Below are 12,422 nucleotides of genomic sequence, written 5' to 3' on the forward strand. Positions count from 1 at the left end.
TCCTAAGTCTGGCCAGAAGTGCAGTATTTATACTTGAATTAAAATTAATTCCATGTGCAAGCCAAAGTAGCACTCCATCAATAAAACATTTCAACCACTGTCTGTGGTATGGCACCGAGGCATCTCTTTTCAGCTTTATCTGACACCAGGGATTTCTTGCTTTATGTAGCTAAGAATCAAGACAGAACTATGTAAGTATCTCCTTCAGTACTTCGTTTAATTTATATATATATATGAAATCAAAAGTACTATTGGAAGGCTCAGGTCTACATGAATGCATAAACAAGTATACATTCGAATTCTCATAACAAAACTTTGTCATATGATGGAATTTTGCATTTTAAACACTTCTTAACAGGCACACACAATTGGATCAAAAATGTTCCCCTTTCTTTCTCTAGTTCTAAGCCATTTAGTAATTTTGCTTGTTGACATCTGGAAAAAATATGCTCATTTCTAAAATAGAGGAGCATAAAAAATATTTTTTCCTCTTCACTCAAATGGTTTTGTGCAAGTGCAGACACCTTTCAGTACTGAACCAAATTCAATGCTAAAATCTATGGTTACATGAAGGATCTAGAGAGGAAAAGGAGTTTCAGAATTACACAACCAGGAGAGAAGAGCCTTGTTAGTAAAGGGGGTGGTCCATAAATGGGTCAGTGAAAATATTTTAGAGTTCATCACCAGTAATAATCATCAGAAAGATTAAGGAAAAGGCTTTTGAGGGAGCTGGGGAGCTTATGAGGGAAGGCTGAGGGAGCTAGGTCTCTTTAGCTTGGAGAAGAGGAGGCTGAGGGGTGATCGCATTTCTGTTTATAAAGATGTAGAGGGCAGGTGTCAGGAAGATGGAGCCAGGCTCTGCTCTGTGATGTCCAATTGTACAACAAGGGGAAATATAAAAATAAGAAGAAAGCTTTTCACTGTGAGGATGACAAAACACTGGAATGGGCTGCCCAGAGTCTCCTTGTCTGAGACAAATTAGCATGATTATTTCTGTGAGCTCTCAGAAAAGTGCAAAGGTCCATAAGACAGAAGGAAACAAAACTGAAAGACTTGAAAACAACACCTGGAATTGGGCACAGTAATCACATAGTCCAAAATGTATGTATCAATGTCTATGTTGTGAGTTCAGCATTAGTGGGTAGCTAAGCAAGTTGCATACTGAATGTTACACCAGGTTCCATTTGCAAAGGGTTATTTTAGCATAGTGAATACAGAGGTCCAACCTATAAAAGATAAGGCACAGAGAACTGTAGAGAAACTTCTGTTGTCCCTGCTGTTCTGCATCTCCTTGGCTACAACCACTAGCATCAGCCCCACGTATATGGACTGAGAACAAGCAGTGTGAGTGCACTGAAAACTTTTTAAAATAATGAGAATAACTTCTTCAGTGGTTAAGGAACTGGAAGGAGCCAAAGCTTTGCGTATTCCTCACAAGCATTTCTGCTGTACCAAATGCCAGCTCCACCATTTTATCAGTCGGATGTGTATAGTCTGTAGCTGCACTTGAAAAACCAAATAAACCAGTGCTTTTATTAGTAACTTACAGTACATAAATTCCAGCACAAACTTGTAAAGGAATTTCTCCTGAGGGAAAAACATCATTAGTTTTAGAGTTTTCCAGAATAGTAGATGGTTGTTGGTTTTGCTTAAGTTTCAGACATACACAGAATTCTAAACATCTATATTCATAGGTTCCAAAAGATTTTCAACAAGTCTGTGTAAAAAAAAAGGATTTTTTGTTGCTTTAGAAGAGGCCTGTTTATGATACAGTTTCTGTCCACTAACATCATCCACCCAGACACAAGACCACGTTAGAATTACTTCAGTCATGCATTAATCATAGCTGATGAAAGACTTCAGGCAACTACTCAGTTTTAATAAAAACTCTTGAAAGTTATTATCCACATAGAGAAATATCTTGGAAAGCTTCACTCGAAAAGCAAAACAGAAACCAAATCATTAATAAAGAAATTATACCATCTTCAGGTTGAAATAACACTGAAGAGATGGGTCTAGATGAGCCAGAAAAAGCAGATTAAAAAAAAATAAAAAGATGGAGAAATGGCTGTGTGATAAGAACATCCACAGCTAAAGGGTTTTAAAATGCTACATAGCAGGTAACCAGCACCAGAACAAGAGGACACAGTCTCAAGCTGTGCCAGGGGAGGTTCAGACTGGATGTTAGGACGAAATTCTACACAGAGAGTGTGATTGCCCTTTGGAATGGGCTGCCTGGGGAGGTGGTGGAGTCACTATCATTGGAGGTGTTTGGGAGGAGAACTGATGGGGTGCTTGGCTGTATGGTTTAGTTGATTAGGTGGTGTTGGATGATAGGTTGGACGCGATGATCTTGAAGGTCTCTTCCAACCTGGTCTATTCAATTCTATTCTAAAATATATGGAAGGTGAAAAGGATGAGTGGTGTCCTCAGATGTAGAAGGCAAAAAGCACAACCTTTTTTCTTTTTTTAATATTTTAATTATTTTTTTTTCCACAAAATCTATCAACACTTCTCACTTACCTTTAAAAATTTTGCAAGTTTCTGGATTCCCCAGTATTCTGATGGCAAATCAGTGTGTGCTTCCTGGTGACGTACAGGCTGCTCTTCATCTGACTCACTCTCTGAGGAGCTTTCGCTAACGTCTCCAAACCTGCCTGATGTTTTACTGAAACCAAACAAACAGCATCACCCATTTTAAACAGCTGCAAAACAACACGAGCAAGCACATGTCGAAAACACATGACAATGCTGCCTAATCACAGTGTTAGAAAAACACTAATTGACATAATCAAATACTATTACTAATTACTGTAGAGATGGAAAATAGAAATTAATAAAGGGAAGGAATAAAAACAAGTGAGCCATACCGAGCTGCAGCTAGCTGTGTTTTAGCAGATGCAAAAGAAATGCCACCATCTTTCTTTTTCGTTTTCTGAGACACAGAATGACTTCTCTTTTCCTTTCCAGTGTCTCTTTTTGCAGCCTTGCCACTAAAATATTTGGGTCTATGTTAAAAAGAACAAATAAAACAAAAGCATTTTAAAAAATGTATATATCCATCAAACGGAATAGCTATAGTTGGACACGCACCGTGTCTGTATTGATGAGCTTATGAACCTACACAATGAACTTCATTAAACACAAAGTCTGCTGTGTCTTAAATGATGTGATATGATGATATGGTATGGCATGATGTATGTGATATAAGAACAAAGAGTGAGCATATGCAGGCAAACCACAGGTGCATTTATCCTAGAGTACCATCTCCAACCATGATCAACAGCAGCTATCTAGGTAACAGGTCCCCAATCTACAATGTTAGGAAAACAAAATGTTCTTTCAAGGCTGGGCTGTTCACAGTCACACCAATGAAAGAGAATACTACTCATTATTACAATTTCATTACATCCAAACACTAACAATGACTGGGGAGGGGAAAGCTTTTGTCTCTGGAAAACCACATTTTTTTTAACTGATGACTGTAGGTAACATAAAAAATCACTTAACATATCTCTTGCAACTTGTCAAATGGGCAGCGTTGAGAGGATGCTTTGTTGTTGTTGTTGAAGGATGGCAATCAAAGCATTTCCCTCAGATACTTTTCTTCCTCCATAAACACAAAATCCGGAAACTTGAAAGCAGAATGGAGCCCTGACTTCAGCAGACATCCAACAATAGCCAGGATATGTAGACTTTATTTTTGGTAGTCCAAACTTTGAGATAATCTCATTAGTGAGGACTGTCACTACACAAAGTTAGAAAAGTGGCTTATGGAATATGAAATTGATAAAAATTAGTAGAAGAAGTAAGAGTCATCCTGATTTTCCATCTCTTTTGCTTCCCTTGGAAAATGTGGTTAGATCAGACTATTCTGTCTTGCTTTGAAGGACTTTTTACACCAAAAAGACAATAACCTCACAGTCCTGGAGGACTGGTACTGCAGATGATTGCAAGGTATTTCTCTGCCTTGCTTTGGTAATGGCATCATCAAAGTTATTGCGTGACATCAAAACTGAGCAATCTCTTTGCAAGTCCATACTCTCTTCTTAGAGGACACAGTCTCAAGCTGCACCAGGGGAGGTTCAGACTGGATGTTAGCAAGAAATTCTATACAGAGTGATTACCCATTGGAATGTGCTGCCTGGGGAGGTGGTGGAGTCACCATCATTGGAGGTGTTTAGGAGGAGACTTGATAGGGTGCTTGGTTTAGTTGATTAAGTGGTGTTGGATGATGGGTTGGATACGATGATCTTGAAGGTCTCTTCCAACCTGGTTTATTCTATTCTATTCTATTCTTAGAAATTAACATGTAGTAAATGTTGGTTTAATGCTGCTAATTGAAGACAACAATGCAAACCTGTAAATGCAGTCCGGTTATGACCTGTTTAGGAAGATCTATGGGAAAAAGCCATTATAAAGAGAACTACTGACCTGTGGGAAGTAGAAAACTTAATATTCCTCCATGTCATAGATGGTTCAAATTTCTTCTCATCAATGGATCTTCTTCCTGCTCCAGAAGTTTCTGGATTCTCACATAGATTTATAGATGGTTCCAAGTTCTTCTCATCAATGGATCTTCTTCCTGCTTCAGAAGTTTCTGGATTCTCACATAGATTTATAGATGGTCCCAAGCTCTTCTCATCAATGGATCTTCTTCCTGCTCCAGAAGTTTCTGGATTCTCACATAGATTTATAGATGGTCCCAAGCTCTTCTCATCAATGGATCTTCTTCCTGCTTCAGAAGTTTCTGGATTCTCACATAGATTTATAGATGGTCCCAAGCTCTTCTCATCAATGGATCTTCTTCCTGCTTCAGAAGTTTCTGGATTCTCACATAGATTTATAGATGGTCCCAAGCTCTTCTCATCAATGGTTCTTCTTCCTGCTCCAGAAGTTTCTGGATTCTCACATAGATTTATAGATGGTCCCAAGCTCTTCTCATCAATGGATCTTCTTCCTGCTCCAGAAGTTTCTGGATTCTCACATAGATTTATAGATAGTCCCAAGCTCTTCTCATCAATGGATCTTCTTCCTGCTCCAGAAGTTTCTGGATTCTCACATAGATTTATAGATGGTTCCAATTTCTTCTCATCAATGGATCTTCTTCCTGCTCCAGAAGTTTCTGGTTTCTCACATAGATTCTTTTCCATAAAATCATCAAGGTTCTGGGGTTGGCCAGAGACCTTAGCATCAACTACTTCCATATGCTGATATTTTTTCTCAGATCTTGGTTCTTTAAGAAAATCATATTCCTAATTAAAGAAAGAGATATGATTTGCCAGTCATACTAGTGTATGAATAATGCATATTAAACTAATACATTATAAGCACAATTCCTGGATGCTGTGGTTAAAAATTGTGTGCATTAAATGTAGAATTACATTATAAGGTTAAAGTCAAATTGCCTTTAAAAGCACACAGCATTAACCTGGAAAGCAGCTGCTACCGTGTGCCAATTAAAGTTTCTGAAATAAATGAACAGCTAAATTTGGAACTTCCTAAACACACTCAATTTCTAACATGTTAAATAATTTGTGCCACAAGTACTTTTATAGAACCTAATTCCAAATGAGCTTTAAGATCCAGAATTGCAGTCAGTCCTTTTGCTTTCAATGGATCATTTATATAAAAATCGTTTTCCTGCACAAAGGATTTACCAAAAATTCCCCACAAAAAAAAAGTCCCCACAAAAACATACCAAATATAAAACTGAATATTGGCTATGATAAACTGCTAAATTTCAGTTCTAAGTAATTTAAATTTGATATAGTTTAGAGTTAATATAAACACATTCCATCTCAGGTTTTTTCTTCTTCTGCCTCTCAGGACAAAGCAATGTTGAGCAAGTCACATACACAAGAATGGAGATGAGTGGCACCTACCAATCCTTCAGCTGTCTGTGTCAAGTACCATGGCTGATCAAAAATATCCCAAATAGAAAGCCTGCTTAGCCTGGAGGAGGCTCAGGGGAGACCTTATTGCTCTCAACAACTACCTGAAGGGAGGTTGTAGACAGGTGGGGGCTAGTCTCTTCTCCCAGGCAGCCAGTACCAGAACAAGAGGACACAGTCTCAAGCTGCACCAGGGGAGGTTTAGGCTGGATGTTAGGAAGAAGTTCTTCATAGAGAGAGCGACTGCCCATTGGAATGTGCTGCCTGGGGAGGTGGTGGAGTCACCATCACTGGAGGTGTTTAGGAAGAGACTTGATGGGATGCTTGGTGCCATGGCTTAGTTGATTAGATGGTGTTGGATGATGGGTTGGACATGATGATCTCGAAGGTCTCTTCCAACCTGGTCTGGTCTATTCTATTCTATTCTAGTGTAGTCTAGTCTATCCTATTCTATAGGATCCTTGTCAACTCTTATTCTCTATTGGAACATACTCAATTTTTACAGGTAAGACAGCTTGTGATCATTAATTATTATTATTATTGCAGCTGTCACTCCCAGATAGGTGAAGACATTCCTCTGAGTATCCAGTTCAAGGCGGTTTTAAAGTACGATCTGTTTTTGACTAGTCCCTGATGTGACTCGTCTGTCCCAGGCTTGCTGACCCAACTAATCATAAACTCATGCTAATTCCCTTATTCCAAAAATGTACTCTAGACAAGACAATTTAACATGTGACAAACTAGACAAATCACAAGGCAAATGATGCCATAGCTTGACCAGCTAAGACCACATTTAAAAGCATGTTTCCTTCAACACTCTATGCCAGCACCACAACTCTAAACACTTACCTGTTCAGCCATATTTTCTACAAATCTAGGTGACTTTTCCCTTAGAAATGTGACAATATCTTTGTATACATCACTTTTTCTTCCATAGTCAATGGAATCTTTACCCGCTTGCCAGCCCTTTAAAAGAGGGATAAATTTACAATTATTACTAGTATTGCCTCACACAGGTAATTCAATCTGCTTCATAAAATAGTATTAAAGAGCACAGAGTTCATGATGTAATGAATTAGGTACTGAAGTCTCATGCTCAGCAGAGTCCATCAAACTTCAGTAATGCTTCGTAAAGATTCATGGACCATCTCCTTGCATCCCAGTAGGTAATCAAGATATTACACAGAATTGTGAAAGTGGATGGGGCACTTGGTGCCATGGTTTAGCTGATTAGATAGTGTTGGATGATAGGTTGGACTCAATGATCTCAAAGGTCTTTTCCAACCTTGTTAATTCTATTCTACTCTATTCTATTCTAATTACTGTCAGTTAATTGCACTGCGTGTAGCTGCACTGAAAAGAATTTATGGCTTATGGCAAACAACCAAGTAAATACGAGCTTTTAGTGGTCTATGGCAGATGTCTTAAAGTATCAGAAAATAATATAACCTGACTAGCCTAGGATTTATTAGCTTCATCCATTAGAAACATGCACAATTTCCCAGACTTCTTAAGAAACAGATCTGTAGAGTTATGCCTGATGGACGTCAGTCTCTTCAAAATGAACATAAGAGCTATGGTCACTTGTTAACACACATACCCCTATTTATGTCCAAATAAAACTTATCTATGAGTAAAGAGGTAACCAAAAGGAAAAGTAGAAGAGAGAAATTATTTCTAAAAACCTTCCACTGAAAGAGAAAGGGCAGCTTATCATTTATAAAATGTTGAAAGCAAGCCATATTAGCTGCACATGATAACACTACACATCAAGAGCAGTGAGGCACTAGAGAGACAAGAAGTCTCACAGTACCTTTACCGAGGAAGAGTGTGAAGGGTTGTTAGGACACATTTCAAGACTCGACAAACAGAATCGTACGTGCAGGGGACCAGACACATGCAACCCCCAGCAATGACCCCTCACAGCCATGTTCTTTAAGCGGAAGAAAAAGAGGGTGTCAGACTCGCCCGTGAAGCCCGGAGGGACTGAGAGCTACGGAAAAGAGCGGAGCGTGGGGAAGCTTCTCCCCCGACGAGAGCCCGGAGCGCCGGGCATGGCGCCGGCCCGCCGCGCTGCAGAGCAGGGCGCATCCAGGACACAGCCTGGGCTCAGGCCTGCTAGGGCACACGAAGTGGAATCTCGGAGCCCGGCGGCTGCCTGGAGCACCCCCGGGCCGCAAGAAGCCCGGCAGACTGCCGCACCGCTTCCCCATACCTTGCCCCGGTGAGCTGCGCCGGGCTCCGTGTGGCTTCCGGGGACGCGTTGCTACGGGCAGCCGTTACCGGGTGATGCGGTAAACACGAGTGGCGTTCGGCGGGGAACCGCCGCTGTCCTCGGGCTGCGGCCGCACCGCACGTGCCACTGGTGTGGCGGCCGCAGGCCATGGAGGTGCACCCCGGAGGGTGCTGAAACCCGGGCAGCAGACAGATGGGTCACAGCAACCCCATCAACGCTCCAGGCTGGGGGGCGAGTGGCAGGAAACTGACAGCCAGCTGAAGATGACCCATCGGTATGCTCAGGTTGCCAAGCATCCTGGCTTGTATCAGGAATAGTACGGCTGGCAGGACCAGGGAAGTGATTGTCCTCTACTCGGCACTGGTGAAGTTACACCTTAAGCACTGGGTTCAGTTTTGGGGCCCTCACTACAAGAAGGACATTGAGGGGATGAATCATGTCCAGAGAAGGACAATGAAGCTGGTGAAGAGCGTTTCACATGCTGTGGACAGCACAACACTATAAACAAGCAAATAAATCACCCCAAACATATAATGGAAATTGATAGTATATCCTCAGTCCTGTTGTTTGTCCATAATGTGAATGAGCCATCAAGGGATGAATTTTTAAGTTATAAACTTGCTACTGTACTCCCTCATGCTTGTCTCATTCCTTCTACTGGGCTGGTAAGAATTTTATTCCCTGACTTTCCTTACCACCTGTAAAACCTCCCTTCAGCCCAGTCACCTGGGTTCACTAAAATACCTATCAGATAATAAAAATGGGACTTATACTTGACCCAGGAAGGAACAGTTATCTGTTGCACACTAGCTGAAGTTAAGAAGCTGTGTCCTTCCAAAGATACAGGGAAAGAATGCTTCCAAGGAGAGTCCAATAGAATCACAGAATCACCAAGGTTGATCTTTGAGGTCTCTTCCATCAAGTAAGTACCTGGTTTTCCCAACACCACAGAGTCAACATAGTCAAGAATTATTTTACAACTGATCACTCAGCTGGCTAGAAGTAATAATTACTTTTTTTTTTAATGGAGATGATTGTCCATGTACATTTTACTTACTGAAACTCTGAAGCAGTAACAACAGATAAACATGTGCAGTCTGCACAATAATGACTTAAGAGTAGTATTGACTTTTCTTGTTTCACTGCATACCCTTCAGAAGATAAAAAATTAATCATTTGATTAGGTCAAAATTAAAGAGCCTTTTAAATAAAAAAACCTGGGTAAAAAACTTGGTGCAATTTCTTTTCTGTATGGAATACTATGTATGAAAGCATTTCCAGAAAGGATTACACCCCTTCTTTTTACTGAACTAATGACTATTATAAAGTTGAATTTGCTGGGCAGAAGGTGCAAACAGCAAAATATGAAAAGGAGTAAAAGTATCACCACCATGGGTGGTCGAGAATGAAGACAGGGAGTTTTCACACAGAGCTGAGTATTTTAAGCAAGAAGTCGGTGGAGTAAGAAATAGAATTCCTAAATGAGATCACTCTGTTCCACTGAGCAGCAAGAAGGAAAGATAATTCGGTGGTAAAGATAAATGGGATGATTTGCCCTCAAAAGTATGTATCTCCACCAGCCATAAAAGGGGCTTCCCTATCTAGCTTAGGGTTAGTTACCAGTGGAACCTTCTCCAAAAAGATAAATCAAAAAACATGAGAAACCAGGACACATCCTGCAAGATAGTAGAGCAAGGAACATTGCTGGGATCTGGTATTAGAAGATGTTGTGTTTCAGGCTCAGCCAGCAGCTGGGCCCCACACAGCCACTCACACAAGTGCCCAGCATCCCTATCCCCGCAGTGGGATGGTAAGGAAAATGGGGAGAAAAAGGCAAAACCCCACGGGTAGATATATGAAGAGCTTAATAGAACAGCAAAATGAGAAGAACAATGACATTAATGAAATAATTTGTACAGTGAGTGATGCAAAGCACAACACTTACCTGAACAATCAAATTCTTAATTTCTCTTACCGTCTTATTATCCCCTAGTTGCCTATGTTCCAACCTGAGCTTGTTTTTTCTTAACAGAATTGCCACTAAAGTAATTTCACCTGGACCCTTTACAATGGCATTAATACTCTTTAGCTTTTCTGGAAGTTTCTCAGCTCCTACCCTCTAGGATTCCATTTATTTTTTCATTTTTTTTCAGGTTATACTGGGCACTGTTGTCACCTTGCAACACAATTAGTTTTTAACCCATTAGTGTATTTTCAGCTGATGACTTTGTAGCTTTCTGCAGGATAGCTGCCAAACAGAGAGGGACCTGGGGGTGCTGATTGACACCCGCCTAAACATGAGCCAGCAGTGTGCCCAGGTGGCCAAGAGGGCCAATGGCATCCTGGCCTGTATTAGGAACAGTGTGGCCAGCAGGAGCAGGGAGGTCATTGTGCCCCTGTACTCTGCATTGGTTAGGCCACACCTTGAGTACTGTGTCCAGTTCTGGGACCCTCATTTTAGGAAGGACATTGAGACACTTGAACATGTCCAGAGAAGGGCAACAAGGCTGGGGAGAGGCCTTGAGCACAAGCTTTATGAGGAGAGGCTGAGGGAGCTGGGATTGTTTAGCCTGGAGAAGAGAAGGATCAGAGGTGACCTCATTGCCCTCTACAACTACCTGAAAGGTGGTTGTAGACAGGAGGGGGTTGGTCTCTCCTCCCAGGCAACCAGCACCAGAACAAGGGGACACAGTCTCAAGCTGTGCCAGGGGAGGTTTAGACTCGAGGTGAGGAAAAAGTTCTTCACTGAGTGAGTCATTCGTCATTGGAATGGGCTGCCCAGGGAGGTGGTGGAGTCGCCGTCCCTGGAGGTGTTCAAGAGGAGATTGGACGTGGCACTTGGTGCCATGGTCTAGTTGTGAGGTCTGTTGGAACAGGTTGGACTTGATGATCCTTGGGGTCTCTTCCAACCTTAGTTACTGTGATACTGTGATACTGTGATTTAAGCATGTAGTGTTGCGGTTTGCCCTTGGAAAACCAAACTCCATTTCTAGAGAATTAAAAATAAATAAATAAATAAAATGTTTATAGCACACAGTCTCTATCTTGTGGTCCCCATCTTGTTCCTCTTTCCAAAGTAAGTTTTGAACTGATAGCAAATATAAACCATATTTCACAGATGGTTGTGATCTTGGAAATAATCAAGCTCCTACAAGTTTCGTAAAACCTGAGGTAGTTGAATTGAGGGGAAAGCGATATTAACGCCCTTGCTGAGGTAAATCAGGCATATATGAACTGCAGATCACGTTCTGTAGCAACCAGCCAGACAGCTGTTTTGTTCATACTGTGCTAACTAGTTAGAACATGAGCAACCTCAGCCATGCCCAGTGGGTGTTTTATGGAGAAGGTGGACAGCAGAAGATAAAGGGACCAAGCGCATAATTCCATAAGGAATCAGGTCTCATAACTTTTGCTGTTCATGAACCCTTTCCCTGACGTTCAAGACCAGAAGGTTAGGGAGCCTAGGGCACAGTTTGTGGGTGCAGAGACTTCCAGATGGTGCCTATTCACACGCAAGTACTCTGCCACGCTTGCCCTACACCTCGCTGGATTCTGCAAACTGCATTCTTCAGTGCCAAAACTCATCACTCATTCTCTTGTGTGATATGAACAATTTCTGTTCCTGCTGTCTGCTCATAGTCTCTGTGCTCCACAGATTTCTGCACGTTTTCAGACACGTATTGGCTGTAGCAACTCATTACTGCAATTATATTGGTTGTTAAGCTGTGTGTGATTCCCTGGTTGAGTTCAGGCTTGTCTTGCTGGATGCCAAGATGTCATGCCTTCTTACATCAGCTATCATCGGAAAACAAAACACTTCTGAACTCCCTCACCTAGGCAGACAGAAGGATATTTAGTAGCACCTTTTGCTTTTACTAGAGGTGATGGATCAATACTATTATTACCTCCAAGAATAGAAATGGATATCTCAGAAAACTGTCTGAAAGCTAATGTGTTAAATAAAGTAATCACTTAAAGAATTATGAAATCATTCTCTTGTGACTCAAAAATTAGTGTGCAAAAGCTTCCAGGCAATAAATTTGTAATGTAGTCTCAAAACCAGCTAACATGGGAACTGGGTCCACCCAGAGATGGCATTTGTACCCTGTTTGGCTAATTCTGTAAAGTAGTAGTAGTGCATTTATGTATTAGTGACTTTTAACTGTAGGTTACTTTTACATTTTTAATGTAAAAGACATTTTGCAAAACAGTAGGTGAAATGTTTGCCTGAGCGTAGTCAAAGATGAGATCATTTGTTACTGGCACAAAGAAATGGGGAATATGAAGAACTT

The 12,422-nt window shown here is 41.1% G+C and overlaps 1 protein-coding gene across 1 annotated transcript in view; it reads right to left on the reverse strand.

Moving 5' to 3' along the window:
• ODAD2 (outer dynein arm docking complex subunit 2) overlaps positions 1-4,597 on the reverse strand; it is a 59,674-nt gene extending 55,077 nt beyond the window's left edge. The window contains exons 1-3 of the mRNA XM_054171196.1: positions 4,435-4,597; positions 2,871-3,008; positions 2,524-2,668 (exon numbers count right to left, since the gene is read on the reverse strand). Of these exons, the coding sequence (XP_054027171.1) occupies positions 2,524-2,668; positions 2,871-3,008; positions 4,435-4,472 (321 nt within the window). The 5' untranslated portion in view covers positions 4,473-4,597. The remainder of the gene's footprint in view (positions 1-2,523; positions 2,669-2,870; positions 3,009-4,434) is intronic.
• Between the last annotated feature and the right edge of the window lie 7,825 nt (positions 4,598-12,422).

This window comes from Dryobates pubescens, chromosome 21 (assembly GCF_014839835.1).
Source record: "Dryobates pubescens isolate bDryPub1 chromosome 21, bDryPub1.pri, whole genome shotgun sequence".
In the NCBI taxonomy this organism is placed as follows: Eukaryota; Metazoa; Chordata; class Aves; order Piciformes; family Picidae; genus Dryobates; species Dryobates pubescens.